General features: G+C 42.1%; 1 protein-coding gene across 1 annotated transcript in view; it reads right to left on the reverse strand.

Moving 5' to 3' along the window:
- The window catches only part of CDK5RAP1 (CDK5RAP1 mitochondrial tRNA methylthiotransferase), a 35,716-nt gene extending 10,523 nt beyond the window's left edge, over nucleotides 1-25,193 (reverse strand). Inside the window, exons 1-12 of the mRNA XM_037043878.1 lie at nucleotides 25,106-25,193; nucleotides 21,904-22,233; nucleotides 19,112-19,215; nucleotides 18,362-18,396; nucleotides 16,999-17,099; nucleotides 14,075-14,285; nucleotides 12,888-13,008; nucleotides 7,748-7,978; nucleotides 7,427-7,524; nucleotides 6,479-6,534; nucleotides 4,628-4,758; nucleotides 1,071-1,220 (exon numbers count right to left, since the gene is read on the reverse strand). Of these exons, the coding sequence (XP_036899773.1) occupies nucleotides 1,071-1,220; nucleotides 4,628-4,758; nucleotides 6,479-6,534; nucleotides 7,427-7,524; nucleotides 7,748-7,978; nucleotides 12,888-13,008; nucleotides 14,075-14,285; nucleotides 16,999-17,099; nucleotides 18,362-18,396; nucleotides 19,112-19,215; nucleotides 21,904-22,213 (1,548 nt within the window). The 5' untranslated portion in view covers nucleotides 22,214-22,233; nucleotides 25,106-25,193. The remainder of the gene's footprint in view (nucleotides 1-1,070; nucleotides 1,221-4,627; nucleotides 4,759-6,478; nucleotides 6,535-7,426; nucleotides 7,525-7,747; nucleotides 7,979-12,887; nucleotides 13,009-14,074; nucleotides 14,286-16,998; nucleotides 17,100-18,361; nucleotides 18,397-19,111; nucleotides 19,216-21,903; nucleotides 22,234-25,105) is intronic.

Raw genomic sequence — 25,193 nt, forward strand, 5'->3', positions numbered from 1 at the left:
ATGCCTGGGTTGCAGGCCAAGTTCCCAGTAGGGAACACATGAAAGGCAACCACACATTGATGTTTTCTCTCCTACTCTTTCTCCTTCCCTTCCCCTCTCTCCCTCTCCTACTCTCTAAAAATAAATAAATAAATATATTTTTAAAAAAATCACTAAAAATTCCCAGAAGCAGAAAAATGTGACCCATAATCAGGAGAGAAATCAGTCAACAGAAACAGACCAACAAAGTTCTGATCAAGATGGCAGAGTAGGTAAATGGATGGTCACCTCCTTTCACAACCACACCAAAATTACAGGAAATTAGCCCTGGCTGGTATGGCTCAGTTGGAATGTCTTCCCACGAACTGAGAGGTTGCAAGTTTGATTCCCAGTCAGGGCACATGCCTAGGTTGTGGGTTCAGTCGCTGGTTGGGGAATGTATAAGAAACAACCCATCTATGTCAAATTGATATTCCTCTCCTTCTCTCTCCCTCACTTCCCCTCTCTCTAAAATCAATAAGCTTGTCCTTGGGTGGAGCTCCAGAAAGATGGAGCAGACTTTTCCCTAATGCTTTCACCACTAAGTACAAAAATGTCCTTCAGTAATGAATGGGGAAAGCAAGACATTCTAAGATAAAGGAAAACAAAAGGAATCTGCTGCCATAGTGGTTAAAGGAAGTTCCCTAAACAGAAAGGAAAGAATAAAAGAAGGAATCCTGGATCATCAGAAAGGGAAAATAAACAAAATGACGTGATTACACAGAAAATCCCAAGAAAACTACTAAAAAAACTCCTGGACCTAGTAAGTGAATTCAGCAAGGTCAAAGGATGTAAGATAAACACACAAAATTCAATGTTTTCTATATGCTAGCAATGAACACATGGAGACTGGAAATTAAAAACGATAGTAATTACAATAGTTAAAAAAACACCCTGAAATATTTAAGTGTAAATCTAACAAAACATGTACAGAATCTGTACAATGAAAATCACAAAAACCAATAAAAGGAATCAAAGAAGATCTAAATAAAGGGAGACATATTGTGACCCAAAAAAACAAATAAAATATATGTATATACATATGGTCTCACCCCCTCCACCAGCACCAGCTGGGTACAACCCACAGAAGTCTTGTTGGCTTTTGTTGCTTCTTCTCGGAAGACAGTGATAAGTTCCTGCAAACGCCTTAATTTTACGTCTTCCAGGACATCATCCTTCAGCCTGTGATATGCCCGTGTCTTCTATAAAAAAGGAAAAGGAAGAGAGAGAGACAGAGGTCACCAAAGACCTGTAGAATCCATCTTGAGGCACTGCAGGGGACCATGTCCATTCCACCTGCAAGTTACAGGCATATGCACAGGAAACCCAAGCCACACCCCTAGGCTTCTCTCGTTCTGAGAGCCTCCTAAGAGAAAAAGGTAGCTATGCAGTGCAGTCACCATTTTTGCAAAGGCTAAATTCTAAATTTAGCACATGAAAGTCATAGGCTCAAAATTGTTCTTGATATTTTTATAGAATGTCCTAAGGATAAAGGTTACATTTGTACATATACTAAGTAACACATGTACCAGGTTACTCAGCCACAAGGTGCTAAGTAGCCTAAATGTTTACCAATAGGTCACTAGTAAAACAAATGATCGTTTATTTACACAACAGAATATCACATAGCTGTTAAAAAGAATGATAGCTTTATACATACTGATACGATTGGTCTCAAAAATACACCCTGAACAGAAATAAGGTACAAATGAAGCTGTGTAATAACTTTGGTGTAGAAAAATACATATAAATATGTTTTAAATACATGAAATATCCTTGGAAGGTTGCAGAAGAAATTGCTAAGAGCAGTTGCCTTCAGGGAAGGGACTGAAAAACTAGGCTACCTGGGAAGAAGAACTTCCCACTGCATATGATTTTGACCTTTTGAATTTTAATACCATAAGCACATATTAGCTCATCCAAAAAAAGAACATTTTTCCTTGAAAAGCCTTCACATCACCCAACACCAAGTATGTACACACGTTTATATGGACACACATACAAGCTCATAACACAGTTGGGAAACCACTGAGCTAAACAAAAGTATGGAATAAGAGAAAAATCAATAAACCAAAATCTGAACATTCATATCAATCTGCCTCTGAGAGAACTACCAAATCAGAGAGAATAATAGAGAATCCTAAAATAGAATTCTTACAGGGTTTAACTCTGTTGTCTCATTATTAGCAACAACTTGCCACTATTATACACTTACCATTACAAAGCACCATTCTAAGTGCTTTATACATACTATCTTATTTAATCCTCAAAACAATGCAAGGTTGGTTCAATGAAGAACCAACCATTTCACAAATGAAGAAACCAAGGACCCTTCCCAAGGTCACATAGTTATATGAGGGAAGAGCAATTTAAGTGCTTGGTCTCATTTACTAGGCTACTGGATTAAGTCTCTATAACCTTACCCCTAACCTAGGAATTAGATCCCAAAGTGAACATGTAATAGGGCACAGCCAGGGCCCCCCAATGGGGGATCTGTAATGGGGTCCAGAACTTGGGGTGTGGGGGAATATGGGATATCCCCACCCTGACAAGTCCGGCAAGGGATGGGACACGTGGAGCAGGCCTTTGAGTTATTTTGAATATCAATAACAGCAGGATAGCTTCATACCTGATATGCAAAAAGTTATTTTGCATATCAACAAGTGTAGCTAGGGAGATGGGAGTGACTTTGACTCATGATTTAGCTGGGAGGCAACTCACCATTTACACCAGTTACAGTGCCAGCATGAGAGTTTGGAGATGGTTCGCTCTGCCAGGGGCCACACCTGCCTGGGCTTACTTTGCCAGCCAAGAAAGGCTGAAAAGAAATGCATGAGTGCTGGCAGGTGTAGCCCATTGTGGGAGGAGTTGGAAATGGGGTACAGAGGAAGATCTGTGCTTGGGTTTAAACCTAGGTGCAGCAGCCATGCTGGAGTCTTATCCACGTGGTTTTGGGAGAGGGGAGGGGGCTCCCTTGACCACAGGGCTTAGGAAGAAGGAAAGCAAAATGTAGCAACCATGCAGAGCTCTTTCTTAGCAGTTTGAAAGAATGCAGAAAGACAATGCAGGACTAGGGACAGGGACAATGCAGGGCTAGATGGGAAGGACAATGCAAGAACATGCAGGAAGAAAAAGGGTGAAAGGACTCTTGCTGGTGGGCCATGAAAAGGTGCCATGTGGTTTTGGATTAAGAATTGGAGATCGCAGCAACCCAGCTGATGGTGCTGGGACTGTGGGAGACCTGCCCAGTGGAGCACAGATTACTGGGAGGAATCAGGAGTCTAGCTGAGCTAAGGACTTCTATTCCTTTTTCCTGAGATGCGGTACCCCTGACTAGCCCGGTTGGGCAAAAAGGGCAAGGCAGTACTGTGTATGTTCGTGGGTGTTTTAAGGGACTTTGGGATTTTAACAGCAACATTCTGCCATTACCTGTATAACTTTTGAATAAATAGTTCCTTCCCTTTTTACCAAACTCTGGCATTGAGAGCCACAATTCCTAAGGGCAGCAGGCAAGACAAACCTGTCCAGAAAGACCCGAGGGAAGGGGCTTGTTTTTGGCAAACAGTAGCTGGGCCCCCCATAGGTTCATTCTGTAACAAACACTCATATTCACTGCCCACAGAATAGACTTCCACAACACAATAAAAACCCATTTCCCAAATCTAGCACTATAAAGAACTCCTGTGGCATGTCTGGGTGGAAAAGAAGCAAAATAGAACCCAAGAGCTCCTCTGAAGCTTCATCCCTGAAATACTTTTGTAAGAGATATGAATATACACATTGGTCCACTACACTGCCTATAAAACACTAGGCCGTGGGCTTTAAAAGACATGAATTAGCTTGATTGATGACTGCTGAGTTGACAGTGGCTAAGGTCTTGGGTTCACTCAACCATTAGTCAGCTTTCCTGAGCCCCTGGACACAGAAGTTTCTCAGCCTCCAGCCCAAACACAAAGCAAGTTACCCCCAGGGTGACTGTGGGGATAAAACACTGACCTACGCAATTCACCCCTACCACCAAGAAAATGGTAGCGGACCAGGACTATCCTCCCCTCTCTTCAGGACACAGACACAAGATACAGGATAAACATACAAAACTCCTCATCTCCTCCTGCATTGTTTACCTGGGAATCTGTTATAGGAGAAACTACAAAGTGGGTATAGGTGAGTTCACTTGGCCTACAAAAATTAAAAATAAAAATAGCTGAGGATGGCTGGGGGGTGACAAGGAACCTCTGTGAAACAAAGGTCTGTAAGCCAGAAAAGAAGTTCTGCTTGTTGAGAAATGATTTTAGATTTCCCATAAAGAGAATGTCTCCCCCTCCACCTTTCCAATTCTAAATAACCTAAACATAACTTAAAATATTCTAATAAAGAGAAATCTTGGCACAGGTAATTATTTTCATCTTCAATCGCTGAATTATGTAAAACAGCAGACTGGTTGATTAGATAAAACAAAGAAAGAATGGTAAGATCCTTGTGGTTTCTCAAGGACTGCTTTGCTCCCTGACTTACTTTTCTCCCCCATTTTCTCCAGTCAGCCCCGAACTGGTCAGGAATAAGGTCAGTCTCAGCACAGAAGTAGCTCCTCCCCCAACCCCCAGCTCACCTGTCTCATGCTGTAGGCAAAGAGGAAGCCCATGTTGTACCCAACTTCCCGAAGCAAAGACACTGTCTGGAGGTGATCTTCCTCTGTCTCACCACAAAAGCCAGCAATGAAATCACTGCTGAGGCTCACACCTGCAACGCAAAACAAAGGACAAAGGGCGGCATGTCCCTGCCACTTACCAAATTCAAGAGAGGCCTTTGGCACCCATGGGCTACAGAGGGAAGGACCAGGACTGGAAGGCATTTCCTGGAGCTATTCAGCCCATGCACAAGCGTAAGAGCAAGAGGGACATGCCTGTTTACTCACAAAGTTCCCATGCCAGAGCCTGTCTTCTCAGTCTACATTCCCCCCAGTACTAAAAGAAGTATTTTCACCTCAAATGTGGGAGTTAGGAACACAGTAGGAGTTGACAGTTTCAAATTGGTCCTGCTTTTACTGGTAAAACCCTTGCAGTGCCCCCATACAAATATACTTTTGAAGTTAGCTTAACACAATGTTCATTTAAAATAGTGACAATAGCCCTGGTTGGTGTGGCTCAGTGGGTTGAGCCCTGACCTGAGAACCAAAGGGTCACTGGTTGGATTACAAGTCAGGGCACCCGCCAGGGTTGCAGGCCAAATCCTTGGTAGGGGGCACATGAGAGGCAATCTCACACACTGATTATTCTCTCCCTCTCTCCCTCCCTTCTCCTCTCTAAAAAAAAATAAATGAAATCTTTTAAAAAATAGTAACAAGCCCTGGCTGGTGTAGCTCAGTGGATTGAGTGCGGGCCTGCGAACCACACGCTTGAGGTTTGATTCCCAGTCGGGGCACATGCCTGGGTCGCAGGCCAGTTCTCAGCAGGGGACTCACAAGCGGCAACCATAGATTGATGTTTCTCTCCTTCTCTCCTTCCCTTCCCCTCTAAAGATAAATATATAAAATCTTTTTTAAAAATTAAAAAAAAAATTTTAAATAAAAATAAAAACTTTTTAAAAAATTAAAAAATAGTAACAATAACTATTTACTGAATACTTACTAAGTACTATACCTTACTATCTAACTTAACCTATTTGATTATCCCAATAATCCAATGAGGTGAGTACTATTAACTGCATTTTACAAATGAGGAAACTGCAGCCCAGAGAACCTCCACACTATCCTGTCTCATCAAAATGAAAGTATTTATGCATAATACAAGTTATAATAATTAGAAATTTGGAAAAAAATGTAGACATTATTAACCAAATCTAAACTAAAGCAGAAGTACCCAACCTGTTGGCGTCTCTGGGCCACGCTGAAGAAGAGTTCTCTAGGACCGCACATTACATACATTGCAACACGTAATCACACAAAAATCTAATGATGTTTTAAGTAAATTTATGATTTTATGTAAGGCCACATTCATAGCTAGCTGGGCCATAGGTGGCCTGCGGGCCGCAGGGTGGACACCCCTGGCAGGGTAATTCTGTCAGGAGGAAAAGAATAGGGTTAAGATAAATAGGAAGGGAATTACCTCTAAGACACATTTTTTAAAGATACCAATTGCCCTCAAATTGGAACTAATTTAGACCACATATAACTTTGCTAACAAGAAAAAACAAGGTCTCTCCCATATGCTCAGAAATGCAAAAACTATAGAAAATGAATCTCTTTAGCCTTGAAGCCACAAGCTGATCCACACCTCTGAGTATTTCTAGCAAGACCAAAATATTTTTAAAAATCAAGAAGTGAAAAGACAAAGAGACAGACATGAGGAGGAGCAAAAGCAGTGTGAGCGGTGTCACAAGGTGCTGCCACAGGCGCTGCCTGTGTCGGACGGCGACTGCAGTCACTGTGATGTGCTCAGCAGAACACATTCCGTGGATGTACCTGGCACAGACTCTCTGATATGATGAACTAACTCCACATAAGCTTCTCTTGAATAGCTGCAATAAAGAGCAAAAAGACTTAGTTGAACCAATCTTCTTTAAATGAATTCTATAAAAGGGTAACACTAAGAATTACCACATATAATCACTTTCTCACCCACTGTAGGTTACAGTATCCAAAAGGTCTCTTATGAGTCAAATTCTATACTGTAACATAGGCCCTAATCTAGGGCCTATGAATTTTTAGTTCAAGAACATGAATTATTTTAACCTTCTGTATTTAACTAATAATGAAGATAGATTAAATATTTAAAAGGATCTCTAAAACTCTTTGCCAATGTCAAAACAAGGGGAAGCACTAGCTCCATATGGCTTGCCATCTGTCACACTCTTTCAGTCTTATCTTTGCAATATTTATTATTCCCAAAGTGAACACATAGAGTGTACACTTAAATTCCAAGACCTAAAAAACTTTAATGTTAAAAGCTAAAGGATCGTCCTGTCCAGTGGGGCTCAGTGGGTTGAGTGCTGGCCTGCAAACTGAAAGGTCACTAGTTCAATTCCAAGTCAGGGTACATGCCTGGGTTGCAGGCCAGGTCCCCAGCTGAGGGTGTGTGAGAGGTAAACAACTTATGCATCTCTCTATCTCTTTCTCCCTCCCTTCTCCTCTCTCTAAAAAAATAAATAAATTATTTTTAATTGCTTAAAAAAAGCTAAAAGGATTAAAATCTCAGAGTGTATCACATAGTACGTGCTTAATAAAAAGCATGCTAAAGAAATGAAATGAGTGATCCAGTCCTTAATCTATACTTACAACATCCATGGGTTTACTCATATAACACATATTTATTGAGCAATTACTATTTGCCACACATTATGCTAAAAATTTAGACACTGGTTCTTAAGACATTGAAAGGTATGAGATACCCCCTCCCCAAGCAAATCTGACCCCCTCCGCATGGCTTCCAGTACACGGCTACTTCCACTCTGGGCTGGTAGGTGGATCTGTTTACAGATGTTGTCTCTCTCATGAATCAGCTGCAGAACCTGATCAAATAGAATACATTAAAGGTCATCAAAGTCTCACCAAAGACTCTTGCAGAAAGGAATACCACCCCCACTGTTCTCTGCCAAAATTAATTTTCACGTAATTAAGAGGCTAATTAAACTAAACACATGGATTACCGAAATCCCTTACTTTGCTCAAATCACGTTCAGTCTGTCCCAGACAGAAATGCTTAAGAACACTGCCACCACTTTGCATACTTACCTCATCGGGAAAATCCTTGGGATGAGGAGAAGTAAAGCGGATCCTCATCTCAGGATCTATTCTGGAGACCTGATCCAGAAGATACGAAAAACGAAGGCCCCCTTGCTTGGTTTTATAGTTGGTGGAGAAGCCACGGCTGAGGTTGGTGGACACTGCATTGTTGAACTGGACCTCTGAATTGTCCCGAAAACTATTAACATTCTGACCAAGTAGTGTCACTTCTTTCAGCCCCTGTAAAGGAGGAAATAAATATACTGAAAACAATTTAGAAACTAGTTTGGTCATTTCATGCCAAATCACTAGTTAAAATTAGTGGAATCTACCAAGAGCCACCCATAAGCATGTTCTGTCTTTAACCCAATAATTTCATGCTTGGGCATCTTATGTGAAGACTGGACTTCAGAACAAAATCTTATGTAAACATAAGATTTCAAAAAGTTTTTTAGAGTAGCAAAAAACTAGATGCAAACTGAATGTTCAATAATGGTTAATTCATAACACCCTAAATCAAATTAATTAAATGCAATGTGGAACCTGGATTGGATCCTGAAAAAGAAAAAAAGACATTAGTAGGGAAACTGGCAAAATCAGAAAAAATGTCTGAAATTAGTTGCAACTTTTGTGTAAACTTAAAGTTAGTCCAAAACAGAAAGTTTATAAAAACAAACAAAGCAGGATATAAAACTAAGTAAAATATACACACACATATAAAAAGACATAGCAATCAAATGCAGAAGACTAACAGTACAAGTAAGAAAACTTAAGTATGGGTGGGCTAGGATTAAGATAATACTTAGCAATTTTTGTTAGTCTTGTTAGAAGAATTAATGGTATTAAAATTTTTCTTATTTTTTAGACATGCATCATGTTAGAGTGAAATGCCATGTTATACTTTGAAATACTTTACAAACAAAAAATAGATAAAGCAATCACAGCAAAATGTAACAATTATTAAATTCAAGTAAGGGAGATCAAAATACTATTCTCTCTTTCCTGTGTATTTAAATTTGTTTCATATAAAAAAATAACAGAGGCTTTAAAAAAGACTGCTTACTTAAATGACTTCCAACTAGTAACCACTGTTTGAATGAATAAACAACATTCTGTTAAAGCACCATTTTCAACCCGTGTGCTGCAAGAACTGTTTTTTTTTAATTTATTTATTTATTTTTAGAGAGAAGGGAAGGGAGAGAGGAAAAGAAGCATCAATGTGTGGTTGCCCCTTGCACGCCCCCTTCTGGGGACCTGGCCTGCAATCCAGGCATGCGCCCTTGACCAGGAATCAAATCGGAGACCCTCTGCTTTGGCAGGCAGGCCCATGCTCAATCCACTGAGCTACACCAGCCAGGGCTGCCACAAGAATTTTGGAACATGCAATACCTATTTAGTCAGGGACATTGACCTCTTTTCCCTTAGATTGTCAAATTTAAAAATGACAACAGTCAATATAATAGTCATCCAATGTGAATGAATCAAAAGTATATTTTTTTCTTTTTTGTCAGATCAGCAGAAAAATGTATTTTCTGGTGAGCCACAGAATTTTAGTAATTAGTTTATGTGTGCATGAGATAAAAAAGGTTGAATCGCTGTGTTAAAGGAATGATATCCTATTCTCTTTGCAACTGTAGTCTAAAAATTGAACGAAAGAAACATCTTTTAAAAAGTTGTTCTACAAGTAAAATAAATAAGTGACGAACAGATACTTTAAAACACAACGCAGAATCATAATTTTTCACAGTCAACAGGCTTTGAATTCACTAAGATTCACCTTAATGTTAAGTTCCTCCTTTTATAAGCAAATACCTTAGAAAGGTTAGGGAGTTTTTGCCATCACCTCGACCTACTTACACAGAATGTCTCTATGGCTGAGAGAGTGAGTTTTGGTACTGTGAGGGACATGGAAAGAGGAAGGAGACACTAGACCAAGGAGCACTTGCAGAAGTAGACCTTAGAGAATACCTCACAGTACCTGTGTGAGCAGCCAGGGACCAAACCAGGAAACTGAGAATCTGGAGACAGAGGAAAAAGAAAAGAGCATTGCCAGAGAGTAATAACAAAGGCATCCCTGACGGGTGTGGCTCAACTAGCTGGGTGGGTCCTCCCGCAAAGTGAAAGGTCCCCAGTTCGATTCCTGGTAAGGGCACATGCCTGGGTTGCCAGTTCAGTCCCCAGTTGGGGTGTATACAAGAGGTAACCAATTGATGTTTCTCTCTCACATCAATGTTTCTCTTCCTCTCTTTCTCCCTCCCTTCCCCTCTCTCTAAAACTAAATAAATAGCCCTGGCTGGTGTAGCTCAGGGGACTAAGTGTGGGCTGTGGACCGAAGGATCTCCAGTTCAATTCCCACTCAGGGCACATGCCTGGGTTGCAAGCCAGGTCCCCAGTGGGGGCCAGTAAGAGGCAACCACACATTGATGTTTCTCTCCCTTTCTTTCTCCCTCCCTTCCCCTTTCTCTTAAAAAAAAAAAATCTTTTAAAAATAAATAAATAAATAAAATGTTTAAAGGGGGAAAAAAAAGAACAAAGACAAACTGTTGACTTAAAACTGAAGCAGGAGCTATCCTCCCTGGCTCCTGAGCCAAGCAAGAAGGGAACTAGGGAAACTATAGCAAAAGAAAAGCTCCACATCCCCACCTACTGTCCTGTTCTGCACAGATAGAAGATTCGGGCCTAGGGGTAAGGAGAGACCTCAAGGGCTCAAGGGACCAGCTCCCAGTAGGAGGAATGCACTACGTATCTCTCCCCTCTAGCCCCTGATCTGGTTTGCCATCCTCAACTATTCTCAGTGAGCTGGCCCATGGTAAAACGAAGAAGAGATTTGGGAGATTTCCCTAGAATAGACAGACTAATAAAATAAATCATTCTGTAAAAAAATTACTCTGTGCCAGGTAGTTTAAAAACACTTAAACTACCACATCCTCCCAATAACAATCCTTCCCATAACCTGCCAATGAAGGTATTATTTTATCCTCTTTCATGGATGTGGGAACTGTCTCGAAAAAAGAAGTTAAAACCAGTGCCAGGGCACCAAGCCAGAGAAGAGTGGAGCCAGAACTGATACACAATCATCTGATTCTAAACTCACCCTCTCATGCTCTCTCCATTCTACTGTGCTGCCTCCTAAGCAAACTTCCCAGCAGATCTGCCTATATTTTGTGGGTAGCAAACTGACCCGGATCCCAGCTCCTGGGGTCTGTGGTGTTCGGGATGAGACAAGACACATTCACACAGACTACCAAGTGTGTGGAGGACAGTGAGGCTGCTGTCTCGGGGAGAGAGCATCTCAGAGTACCTCAGCCACTCTCTCAAGAGGAGAGCGCCTGGACCCTTGCCTTGACAAGTTTTATTGTGTTCAATTTTCACTGGAATACTCGGTGTATGAGTAAAGCTCATCAATCACTGTCAGGCAAAAATGATCAAACAATAGATAACATTCAAAGAACTCTTGAGGGCTTATTCTGAGTCAGGGTCAGATAGTTAAAGGGCCACAAAACTTTGGGGAACAAGCTCACTTCCTGCTTAGATCCTTATCATTTAAATTGAGGGTATTAGCAAAATAGGTTTCATAGGATTTTTTGCATTCTTTCTTATGCCTGATCAACCTAGGGAACCTGCCCTTTCCAGCACAGGGCCACACCCATCTCCAGAATTGTTTTAGGCTTAAGGCATTGTTTCAGGCTTAAGTCAGGCAGGGGAAGTAAGGCAGCCAAGAGATTAGGAGATTTATAGCAGACAAAATGAGGACTCAGGCTATGTCAAAGCCGAGGGCCGAGGGTCCATCACCCCCTTTTTCTATACATCCCCAAGTCCTTCCCTGAGGGCCCCTTCAAGACCACGCCTGTCTTAGGTCATCCCTCTTTTGAGGAATCTTACCCGTCATTGGCTAACCAGTCATCTGCCCGGGTTCAAGCAGGATGAAGAGAAAAGGGGCAGAGGTAGTGCCCTATAAGGAAGATAAGCTTTGTCTCCTAAGTGGCTTATGGTCCCAAGGTCCTTTACTCAGCCTTAGCCACAGGGAATTACAGCTTCTGAAACCAGGCAGGGAAATTCCCAACATGTCCCCCTTTTTTGTTTGTAGTTGTTAAGCCTGTGAAACCCACTATTTGCTGTTCCCAAATGCAATCTTAAGAAAACAATCTCCAGGCCCTGGCTGGCGTAGCTCAGTGGATTGACGGCGGGCCTGTGAACCAGACGATCGCGGTTCAATTCCCAGTCAGGGCACATGCCTGGGTTGCAAACCGGTTCCTTGCAAGCTAACTACCAGCAGGGGATGCATTGATGTTTCTCCCCCTCTCTCCTTCCCCTCTAAAAATAAATAAATAAATAAAATCTTTTAAAAAAAGAAGAAAATTAAAAAAAAAAGAAAACAATCTCCATATATATATATAGTAAAACACAAATAAGGATTAAGACAAGGAAGCATCCAAGGGCTACCACAACCCAAACTCATAAATTCAATCCATTGAACCAGTTTTAGGCTTCAGCCATTGTAGATTATCGTGGAGAGTCTGGAAAACTTTGTTTGATAAGGCCTTTGCCCTTTTGGAAGCCAGACAGGACCTGTAGGGTTGAAAACACATGCATACCCTCTTCCCCAAGTTAAGAGATCTACAGGGCCCTGCCAAGAGCCATCTCCCAGCAGATCTCTATATAAAACCTGAAGATAAGATGACTTTGGCTCTTTCTTCTGAAAATGTTTCTCAATCAGAGTACAAAGTGATTCATCACAATTTAGAAAATTATATGTAAACATGGCTAACATAATCAGATTTTAGGGGGAGGACTCATGGCTCCCCCTTTTTTGTTTTTTAAGAAGATTTTTAAAAGTATGATGAGCCTGTTCTACAGTTGCCTGACTGGTTGGATTGTAAGGTATTCCTGTCTTATGTTGGTATTCCAACGCTGAAGAAAAACCTGAGTAGAATGGGCAAGGTATCCAGGGTCATTATCAGTTTTAATTTGCTGAGGCCGTCCTAAATGACTAAAGGCCTCAGCCAACCAAAGATGTACACCCAGGTTTTTCTTTCTGGCCACATTCTAAATTAGTACAGCTTCGAGATAGTGCAAGCTACAAAACTAGAAAGTTGTCCTCATCCTCCCACAAACCCACTCTCTGTAAGAAAACCTGGAGAACTTTCACCTGCTCAGAAAGCTTTCTCACTTCCTCTAGAATGGAGGCAACAGGCCGACTCCTCTCCCGGCCACGCGTGAAAGGAACAATGCAGTAGCTGCACATGTTGTCACAGCCTCTCATGATAGACCTGGAGAAGAAAACACCAGAAGTTAGTAACAGCAGCAGGATGTCTTGGTCCAGCCGAAGAAGCAGGTCACAGCCGCCTTGGCATTATCCTGTGGCTCTAAATTCTCTTGGCAACATGCTTACACTGGTCCAAACTAAGAAGAACCAAGGCACCCATTTTTTTTTATCTTTAAAAACTAGCCTTTAACCCCAGGATATGAACCAAACCACTCTCTTCAACAAATATAAACTATTTTGTCAACTACCTCTTTTTTTAATTTAAAAAGATCAGGGAAAAGAGTAAGAATCAGGAAAGTGTAAGGTATTTTCTTATGTGAAAAAATAAGAATATAGAAGGAAGGATAAGAAAGGCCTCATTTTATGTACATGAATATATATGCAGAAAAAAAAACACTGCTCAAAGATTTATACAAGAAACAACTAGGCTCTGGCCAAGTAGCTCAGTTGGTTAGAGTGTCATCCCAATACAACAAGGTTGTAGGCTTGCTCTCCAGTCAGAGCACGTACAAGAAGCAACCAATGAATGCATAAATAATTGGGACAACAAATCGATGTTTCTTTTCTCTCTCTCTCCCTCCTCCCTTACGTTCTCTCTAAAATCAATTAGTAAAAAAAAAATAAGACAACTAACACATCACCTATGAGAGGTGGCCTAGGAGAATGGGGTTGATAGATATAAAGGAGTTTTATATATCATTTTTTGTCTTTTGTACTGTGTACATATATATCAATTTTTTAATGTAATAACATTAACATGTTATTTTAATTTTTGTAATCCTTACCCAAGGACATTTTTTCATTGCTTTAGGAGAGAGAGAAATATCAATGTGAAAGAGAAGCATCAATTGATTGCTTCCTATACGCACCTGGACCAGGAATCGCACACGCCTGCACCAGGAAACGAACCCGCAACCAAGGTATGTGCCCTGACTGGGAATCAAAACTGCAACCTTTTGGTTACCAGACAATGCTCCAACCAACTGAGCCACACTGTCCAGGGCCTAACATGCTATTTTTAAAAGTGAGAGAGAAGAAATTTACTCCCTGTCTCTTGGTCAGTAACTCACACAAAAGCAGAAGTAGCACTGGGGCTCGTCTGTACTGGCATGACATCGGCATAGGTCTCATCCAGAGAGAGCAGTACATTGGCAGCTTGCTGGCCTGACTCAGCAACAGCCAGCAGCCGAGGAAGGTCCCGATAGGCATCTGGACCAGCCAAAATATCCACCACTTTCTCCCTATTGAGGATCTCCTCCTTCAATCTCTCAGCCATGCAACCTGGGAGGAAAAAGAAGTAAACACCTGTTCCCAAATTCATATGGTCACGCCTTCTTAGTATACGTTATCTCCAGCTGGATGGGACACCAGGGCACAGAAACTTCCCTAAGAGTTTGCATCATCCCCTAAATTTGCCCAGCACTCCCACAGCACTGGAACCTCCATCCCCCTGTACAAGAAAGCAAGGGAAAGGGCTTAACAGCAATTCAATTAAATGCCCAGAAAAATTAAACCACCATCGAAAAACCTTTCTGATATGAACCATCTCTTTTTTTTGATCAAAAATTACTCGTTGCGCCCTGGCTGGTGTAGCTCAGTGGATTGAGCGCGGGCCTGGGAACCAAACAACCACGGTTCAATTCCCAGTCAGGGCACATGCCTGGGTTGCAGGCCAGTTCCCAGTAGGGGACACATGAGAGGCAACCATACATTGATTATTTCTCTCCCTCTCTCCTTCCCTTACCCTCTAAAGATAATCTTTAAAAAAAAAATTACTCGTTGCTACAAATAAAAAATATTTTGCATCAGGAATTTATTTTAAAAATAAAATTTAATATACAACTGCACTCACACTCTTTTATTCCCCTCTTCCCCATAACATTTGCTAAAACCTCTAAGAAATGAGTCAACCACCCATACTGGTATCTTCCACAGCCTAAAAAACCACTGTTTTTAGTAAGACTCTCAAATTAATAAAAAGTCCATTTTATTACAAATGCCCTTTGAAAATACTTGTTTAAGAAGTATTCTTGGTTGTACACCCATGTTCATAGCAAAAATATTCACAACAGCCAAAAGGTAAAAGCAACCCAAGTGTCCATCAGTGGAATATTATTCAGACTTAAAAAGAAAAGAAATTGCGTCCTGGCCGGTGTAGCTCACATGGTTGCAGCATCGTCCCACAAACCAAAAGGCTGCATGTTTGATCCTGGTCAGGGCACATGCCTAGGTTGTGGGTTTGCTCCATGGTGGGGGTGTGTACACAAGGACCTGGTCGCGGCACCCACAAGAAGTGGCCAACTGACGTTACTCTCTCTTTCTCCCTCCTTCTACTTCCCTTCCTATCTAAAAATAAATAAATAAAATCTTTTTAAAAAGTAAAAGAAATTCTGACACATAATTGACCATAATTCTAAGTGAAATAAGTCAGTCCAAAAAGGATAAATACTGTATGACTCCACTTACATGAGGGGCCTAGAGTAGTCAAATCCATAGAGGCAGAAGGTAAAGTGCTAGCTGCCAGGGGCTGAGGTGAGGGGGGAATGGCAAGTTACTGTTTAATGGGTACAGAATGTCAGTTTGGAGGATGAAAAAGCTCTGAAAATGGATGGTGGTGACAGATGCACAATAATGTGAATGTGCTTGATGTCACTGAAATGTACATTAAAAAAAGTTAAAATGGTAAATTTTATGTTATAGATGTTTACCATTAAAAAACCTCTTTTGGGGATTTCTAAAATTCCTGACCAAGATTTACCTGGAGATTTCTATAATGAAGGAACTGAAATGGCACAAAATATTTTAGCTAATCCTTCCATCTTCCTGTATCACTTAATACAACAGGATATGCTCCAACTGTGTTTTGAACCACCATCAAAAGGAATTTTTTTAAAGATTTTACTTACTTATTTTTAGAGAGAGGAGAAGGGAGGGAGAAAGAGAGGGAGAGGAACATCAATGTGTGGTTGCCTCTCATGCACCCCCAACCAGGGACCTGGCCCGCAACCCAGGCATGTGCCCTGACCAGGAATCAAACCAGTGACCCATTGCTTCACAGGCTGGCATTCAATCCACTGAGCCAGAGCAAAAGGAATTTTGAATTTATATATTCTACAAGAGACACAGTCCGTTTTAAGGTTAAGTATATTAACCAAATTCTAGAAACAAGAAGGTACAGAATATTTATTTTTATTTTTTTTTATTATTTATTTATTTATTTATCTTTAGAGGAGAAGGAGAGAGGGAGAGAAACATCAATGTATGGTTGCCTTTTGTGCGTCCCCTGCTGGTAGTTAGCCTGCAAGGAACCAGCCTGCAACCCAGGCATGTGCCCTGACTGGGAATCGAACCGCGATCGTCTGGTTCGCAGGCCTGCGCTCAATCCACTGAGCTACGCCAGCCAGGGCTCAGAATATTTATTTTTAAAACATGCTATCTAGATCAGAGCTATGATGACAGAAATGTTCTTTATCAGCGCTGTTCACACTGGTAGCCACTAGTCAAGGGTGGCTACTGAGCAGTCACAACATAGCTAGTGAAACTAAAAAGGAATATTTTTAATATTATTTAATTAAATTCAAATAACCACATGTGGCTACTGGCTACGATATTGGTCAGCACATATCTAGATGCTCACTTGGATATGCTTCAGGAGTCGAGATGAAACATGCCTAGACTGTAAATTTATGCTTGCTGCCCCCTCAGACTCCAAATGCTGCCCTAGCCACGACTGTGCCACCACGAGCCGCATTCGACTCCAGGAAGGACAGACCACTTTCTCAGTACCCATTACCTCAAGGCACTATGAAAAGACCTTTTGTGAGCTTTATCTCATTTTACCCTCCAGCCCTAACATTTAACCTTCACATTTAAGTAGCAGAGTTGCACAGAGTATGTAAAATTTCTTCGCACACTGAGAACCTGGCCACTGAGGAAAACCCCAGCACATAAAGCCCAAGCCTCCAACTCACAAAATTTGCCAAGCACCAGATACCTAGAATCCCAACCTTCAGGGGTACTCGGGAACGGAGCCGTTTGGTCTTCAGCGCTTTAAGCTGATGTAAACGATTCCAGATGGTCTGTTCAGCCTTCTCCCTACAGAGATGAAGAAGTAGACCTGAACTTGCAAATAAACTACAGAGTAATCTAAAAGGGTAGAACAATGGGAATAAAATAAAAACCTTCAATGCTTTAAATAAATACCCAACCTTTAGGCTTAGGGAACGTAGGCAGGGGGCCAGTTGAAGAAGCAACACTTGCTGTAGTAGTCCTGGAACAACACCCTTCCTGCCCATCCTGAAATCCCGACAAGCCTTTAAGCCAAATTCAGAAACAACCCACTTCACAAAGCCTTCCCCAACTCCACTGCGGGAGTTTATTCTCCTGCCTTCAACTACCATATCACTTTAACTATACTTTCCCTGTGCTTAGCATTTACCATTTTTATTGTTTGATTTTTTTCACCTAGCGCTTTTCACCAGATATGGTATCTATTTGTGCATCTGTCTTAGTCCCCATATCAGACTAAACTCTGTAAAGCCAGGTTCCATAAAGAAAGGGTTCATTTCTGAAACCTCCCAAAGCACCTTGTTCTGTGTCTCGTAGCAGAGACTCTCAGAACAAAGATGTTGGATTAACTGATAACACAGCCAGCTGAGGAAACATTAACATGCCTCGTACATAGAAACAAACTTTAAATAGGGTATGTTCACCTCTGACAGATGCCACTGACCTCTGCTCAGAACGCTGTCCCCTAGCCACTGACTGCACGCTAGTCCTTCTGATGTAAACAACATCACAAACATGTGCCATTAGCTACAAGAGAAACCTTAGGAAAAGTTGGGTGACTCAGTACACTCCCAGTTTCTCCATCTATACGATGGGTTTGATAACACCACCTACCTCACAGAGTTGTTGTGAGAAGTAAATTACTTAGTGCGCATATAGTACTCAGCACAGCACCTGACACACAGCACATGTTCAGCAAAGGTTAACCAGTTCTATCATTACTATCTACACTGCGAAAAACTACAAATCCATTGGCCCATCTCCATAGGTAGGCCAGCCTGGCACTACCTATGATCTGGCATTATTATTTAAGATATATTCACTCCTAAGTAAAGAACAAATTCCGAGCCCTGGCTGGTGTAGCTCAGTGGATTGAGCGCGGGCCTGCGAACCAGACAATCACGGTTTGATTCCCAGTCAGGGCACATGCCTGGGTTGCAGGCCAGTTCCCAGCAGGGGCCAGATGAGAAGCAACCATACATTGATGTTTCTCTTCCTCTCTCCTTCCCTTCCCCTCTAAAGACAAATAAATAAAAATATTAAAAAAAAAAAAAAGAACAAATTCCTACCTGATAGAACATGTGACAAGGAGGATCACATCAGCCTGAGTAAAGAGCAAGGAAAAAAAATTATGATGTTTGAAATCAGACTTGTAAAATCACTGCCCACAGCCCTTTTTTTCAATTGTGAGAAAACATACATAACATTTACCATTTTAACCAATTTTAAGTGTGTGGTTCAGTGGCATTAAATACATTCTGACTGTTGTGCAACCATCACCACCATTAACCTCCCAGAACTATCTCATCTTGCCCAATTAAAGCTCTGGACTCATTAAACACTAATTCCCATTCCCACCTCCTTGCAATCCATTTTTTTAAAGAATTCTTTCACCTTTAAAAAAAAACATGTATTTATTTTTAGAGAGAGGGGAAAGGAGAAAGAGAGGAAGAGACTCATCAATTGGTTGCCTCTCACACATGTCCCAGCTGGGTGCCGGGCCTGCAACCCAGGCATGTGCCCTGACTGGGACACCACTGATTAACCTTTTGCTTTGCAGGATGACGCTCAACCAACTGAGCCACGCCGGTCAGGACATGCAGTCCACTTTTATCTTAGTTCCTTGCTTGAAAATGAGTACCACTATAAATTTTTCAAAAATAATGAAATAAATGTACACCTTGGTCCCACGCTACACACTTCATGCAGGGAGCTCATTCCCTGCAGGCCATACTCTGTTCCCGAAACTGCGTCTAAGGACTGGCACAAATGCAGTCTCGACCAGGCCCAGAGAACACAGGGAAACAGGAACGGCGTACCTCTTGGAGGTTATCAGTCCGCAGGTAGCCACTCTTCTGTAAGATGGACCAGGCTATCTCTGTGTCATTCACGTTCATCTGGCAGCCATAGGTCTCAAGGTAGACTGCAATGAGGAGGGTTCCATGGTAGACAGACAAAAAGGGACCACATCTCATAAAGACTCCTCTGCAAATGCCCCATAAATATTTGACGCAACTGGTTATTCACTAAGACCCCAGTTGTCTCAATTCTAAGACACCATTAATTGCAGATGTACCACAAAATTAATGACAGCCTTTCAGAACAAAAGAAATGCTGTATCATTTATACACACCAACTATACACCATGCCATTTAAAATATGGGGAAAACGTGTACCTAAGGAACAAGGAAATACAGTTATAAAAACAATCAGAAAAGGGGGGATTAGCTGACAGCACTGACTGTCAACCCAGAGGAAAAGTAAATTTTTTTAAAAAGATTTTATTTATTTATCTTAGAGGGGAAGGGAAGGAGAGAGAGAAAGAAACATAATGCATGGTTGCCTCTCGTGCGTCCCCTGCCGGGAACAGGGAACTGGCCTGCAACCTAGGCATGTGCCCTGACCAGGAATTGAACCACGATCATGTGGTTCGCAGGCCCGCACTCAATCCACTGAGCCACACCAGCCAGGGCGAGGAAAAGTAAATTTAAATGCCCACATTACACTCCTCCTTCTCAAATGAGGTTCCCCAGCCTCTGGAGGTAGTATCAGAGGCAAGAGTGTACATAAAGCCACAAGATAAAGATGAGGCAACTTTCTAAAGTAACTTCAAACATCTTAAGTGAAATCAAGCGCAGTAATAATCACATAAAACACATTTGCACAAAGCTTTAAGAACAACTTCACACTCGGACTAGCCCCTTACAACTGAATCCCTCTACCAACCCCTGCCCTCAGCAGCATACTTTCATTTACAGACTCAAATAAATTCAAATAAAGTTAAAAGTTGAGTCCTGGCCTGTGTGGCTCAGTGGATTAAATGCCGGCCTGTGAACCAAAAAGGCTGCCAGTTCGATTCCCAGTCAGGGCACATGTCTGGGTTGTGGGCCAGTTGGGGGCATGGGAAAGGCATCCAACTGAGCCCTGTATCTCTCGCACATTTATATTTCTCTCCCTCTCTTCCCCCTTCTCTAAAAATAAATAAAATCTTTTAGACAAAGAATTACATAAAGTCACTAGAAAATAGCAGTAATTTTAAAAAAAGAAAAGGAGGAGGGAAACCATGAAGGAGGGAGGGAAAAGGAAAGATCAGGATTTTTTTTAAACCTTCCTTGGCTTACTTCCCTTGTCTAAAAAAAGGAAACACTAGTACTTACCTCAGAGAGGGACTGAAGGAAACAACAAATTATAAAGGACTGGAAAATACCTAGCAGAGGTCACAAAGCATACATACTCCATGATTTACTAATTCAATTCCTAGAGATTTATTCTGGAAAAAATATTTAATGGAAGCAACTTCTATCTATCTACTCTGTCTACATATGGAGAAAGGGAGAAAGACATAGATGTAGACATAGATACAGATGAGACACTTAGACCACTATTTATAATATAAAAACTTTTCAGCCCTGGCTGGTATAGCTCAGTGGATTGAGCACGAGCCTGTGAGGCGGGTTGCCAGTTCGATTCCCAGTCAGGGCACATGCCTGGGTTGCAGGCCAGGTCCCCAGTAGGGGACACCTGAGAGACAACCACACATTGATGTTTCTCTCCCACTCTTTCTCCTTCCTTTTCCCTCTCTCTAAAAATAAAAGCAAAATATTTAAAAATTTTTTTTCAAACAACCTAATTTCCAACTATAGGGTGCAGGTTGAAAAACAACATGGTTTAGCACAATGTGATATTATGTACCAATTTTTAAAAATTTGCCCTGGCTGGTGTAGCTCAATGGATTGAGCATGGGCCTGCAAACCACATGATCATGGTTCAATTCCCATTCAGGGCACATGCCTGGGTTGCAGGCCAGTTCCCAGCAGGGGACTCACAAGAAGCAACCATATATTGATATTTCTCTCCTTCTCTCCTTCCCTTCCCCTCTAAAGATAAATAAATAAAATGTTTAAAAAAAAAACAATAAATAAATCTTTTAAAAAATAACTATAAAAGGAAATACTTTTCTGAAACAAGGTAAACAGGGAAAGGTCTGACTGTCCCATAATTTCTCTCCAAATTTTTTAATATTTTATTTATTTATTTATTTTTAGAGATTGGGGAAAGGAGGGAAACATCTATGTATGGTTGCCTGACACACACCGCCCCCATCAGGTACCTGTCCAACATCCAGGCATGTGCCTTGACCAGGAATCAAACAGGCCACCCCTTGGTTTGCAGGCTGGCACCCAATCCACTGAGCCACATCAGCCATGGCTCTCTCCAAACTATTTTTAAAGCATTTAATTTGTTGCATAATGTTTCTAAGAAAACCTCTGCCTAAACATAGAGTGAATTTCTACAGCACCAATTGTGAAAGCTGCCTTATAACTTAAAACAAACTAAAAATTAGAACAGAAATTACAGGGTTTCCAAAGATAACCAAAGGGAGGACTACCAGGACTCTACTCCCCGCCCCAGTCATGTGTATCAACAATATAAGTTGCTTCATATTAATGTTACTTGGTGGAGTTTGATGATACCATAGCTTAGCAAGCCTTCCCACACTGTTAACCCTCCAAAGCCAAGTCTGTAATAAAAGCACAGTTAAGAATCAGGCCATGGATACTGGGAAAGAGCACTGCAGAAAGCCCACAGAGAGACAAAAAGTGAAATCAACCTTTTCTTTGTCTTCCTAAAAGTTCATCCACTGTGAGATACGGGGGTGGGTCCACCACATCTGGAGAAGCTGTCTTCTCTGGAGGAACTGAAGAACTTCTTAAAAAATGCTGAAAGGTCGGTCCAGTGGCCAGTCTGGAGCTGAAATCCTTCTGAACTCCATCCTCCTGCTGCCCCTCTGGACTGGGACGTGTGGTGGTGGAGAAACTGCTGTGTGCCCTGCAGGCCCGGAGCAGCAACCAGGACACAGAGGCCAGCGGCCCCCACCCCAGACACCTCTGTGCTTGGAGGATATACTGTAAATGATTCATGGCACCAAAACAGCCAAAGCCTGCAAAAGAATGAGAGACATCATCAACATTTTTGAACCCCGTGTACAGGGCACTATAAGTACTTCAAATATAAATACATTTAATCCTCACAAAACCCAAGAAGAAGATACTTTTAACAATAGTGTCCCTATTTTTACAGGTGAAAAAGATGGAGGCAACTTGCCCAAGATCACCCAGGAGTGCCAGAGATGAGATGCAAACCCAGGCAGCCTGTTTTCAAAACAAAGGGGTGGTAGAGATGAGATGAGGAGCCCTGACAAAAGAAAGTACACCATGTGTAGGAACAATTCCAAAGGCTTTAAGCATATTTACTCTTTAAATCTTCACAGCAACCCTAAGCAATACAGGCAACAGACACTATGATTGTGCTGCACAGAGATGAGGAAAGACACAAAACGGCTGCGGTACCTACCTGCCTGTCACAGCCAGTAAGCAGCAGAGCTGGCCCCCTTGCTATACAGCCTCCCAGTACTATGAAAAGCACTTACTCTTTGAAGGCATCTTCCTTTGAGTTCCTTCAAAAGGAACATACCTAACATGGGGGGCACCATAATGCCTGATCAGTGACTCCTACCCTCCAAGAGTCTCAAGTTACTGCCTTCACACTTCCCACTGGTGGCTGGAGGGATGGAAAAAGACACAACCTTTACAGAGGGCAATTTGCCACTTTGTATCAAAATGACACACACACACACACACACACACACACACAAACACACATACCCTTTGACCAAGCAGTTCCATTCCTACATATTCATCCCACAGATATACCCTGACATGTGCAAAATGACCTCTGTATATCTGTTGCAGCAGTGTTTCTAATAGCAAAAAAATGAGAGGTATAATATCATCAATAGGGGACTCGTAAAGTAAGTTATGGTACATCCACACAATGGAGTAAGACGCAACTGTTAGAAGGTGAGGCTGAACTATACATGACAAAAGCAAGGAAGCAAAGTGCTAGATACTACCTGCAGTATGCCAGCCTGAATCTGTGCAGGAAGGAAAGTGGGAACATTAAGGTACATTCTGTAAGTGCACACAGTATCTCTAGAATGCATAAGAAACAGTGACTGCCTCCCAGGAGCAAACCCAGGTGACTCAAAGTGTAAGATTTGGAGCCCTGGCTGGGTATCCGAGTTGGTTAGAGCATCATCCCAATACATCAAGGTTGTAGGTTCAATCCCTAATCAGGGCACATATAAGAAAGAATCAATAAATACATAAATAGGTAGAACAACAAACTGATGTTTTTCTCTCTAAAAAAAACCAATCAATAATTTTTTTTAAAATTTGGAGACATACTTTCCACCATATTCTTAGTGGACTGCTTCACTCCAACTATACCAGATATCTTTATACTTAATTTCACTCGCTTTCTAGGCTTTTACACATGCTGTTCTCTGGCTGGTATATCTTCTCTCTACTGGCTTGGCCAACTCCTATGCTACTTTTTAGGTCTCTGCTTCCCCCTGGAAGCCTGTCCTGGCCACCACCCTCAAAGTCTAGGCTGGGAGTCCTCCTCTAGGTTCCCAAAGTGTCCTTATAACTCTCTAGAAAAGTTATTACACTTTACTGTTACTACTTAACACTTTGTCACCTCTTATACGCTGAGAGGGCCCTGAAAGCAGGAAACACATCTCATTCATATCTACATCGAGTGCTGTACATGTAAAATGTGCAGATGTGGCCTGTTGCCTCTGGGAGCTGATCGCCTGCTGCTCATGCTACCAGTACTTGAGGCAAAAGCAGTGCTAACCCATGTTCAAGTGTTAGAGAACAGCAGACTTCAAAGAAAACTCACATTAAAAGTGTTCAAGTCATCAATTTCTGCCCCTTGTTATGTGACCTTGAGGAAGTCAAATTCCTGCCCCTGAGCTGTGAAATAAGAAAAGTAGAATTTACCGCCTAGACATGTTGTGAGAATTAAAGATTTTTTTACTTTTGCAAGAGATTTTTTAAAAGATTTTATTTATTTATCTTTAGAGAGGAAGGGAAGGAGAGGAAGAAACATCAATGTATGGTTGCCTCTCAAGAGCCCCCTGTTGGGAACTGGCGTGCAACCCAGGCATGTGCCCTGACTGGGAATCGAACCGCGATCATGTGGTTCACAGGCCCGGGCTCAATCCACTGAGCTACACCAGCCAGGGCAGAATTAAAGATTTTTAAATCCCAACTTGGCATACGGTAAATTTTCTGCAACTTCACTTCTGTAGCCCACACTCCTTCTCATGGTGAGTTTAGAGCATTGTGGTTAAGACCCTACAGTCTGATCCAACTGCTCCCTAGCCAGGTAACTTTGGGCATCTGGAAGCTTCTTAAACTCTAGGAGCTTCCATTCCTTCACGTGTAAAATAGGGATAGTCGTACTACCTCCATGTCCGCTGTAAGATTCAAATGTGTTAATGCAAACAAAATGTTCACATAGCACAATGTAGTGGACTCTGGGGTAGCTCAGAAATTGGTAGTCAGCAAAAACCTTGAGACAACATCTCAGTATAAGTAAACATGTTAAAGGGGCCCCAACATTTTACTGGGCGGTTACAATGTGTCAGGCGTGGTGCTAAGCGTGTCCCGTTGATTACAGTATTAAATTCCCACAGCAACTCTGTGAGGCTGATTCTATGATCCCCACGCCATAGGTGACGAAGCTACAGCGCGGGGTGAAGAAGGGTGACTTGTTTAAGGTCCGCCACAAGTGAGTAAGGACTGGGCTGCGACCCCAGACAGTCGGACACCAGGGTCTGCGCCGTGGCCACCACGCCACACTCCCCTCGAGCACCGCGTTTTCCCGGACTTCAGCCGCCCCTCCTGCCCGCGCGCGGACCCTGGGCGGGTGCGCAGGCCTCCTTCACCCCGCACGCCGCTCACCTCCCGCGGCTCCAGCGCTCAGCGTCGCGCTGCGAAACCTCCTTTCAGCGCCTCTGGCTGCCCTCTCAGTCCACAGCTGCGCGCGCGA

This window comes from Sturnira hondurensis, unplaced genomic scaffold, assembly GCF_014824575.4.
Source record: "Sturnira hondurensis isolate 20B ecotype Veracruz unplaced genomic scaffold, ASM1482457v3 Scaffold0004136, whole genome shotgun sequence".
In the NCBI taxonomy this organism is placed as follows: Eukaryota; Metazoa; Chordata; class Mammalia; order Chiroptera; family Phyllostomidae; genus Sturnira; species Sturnira hondurensis.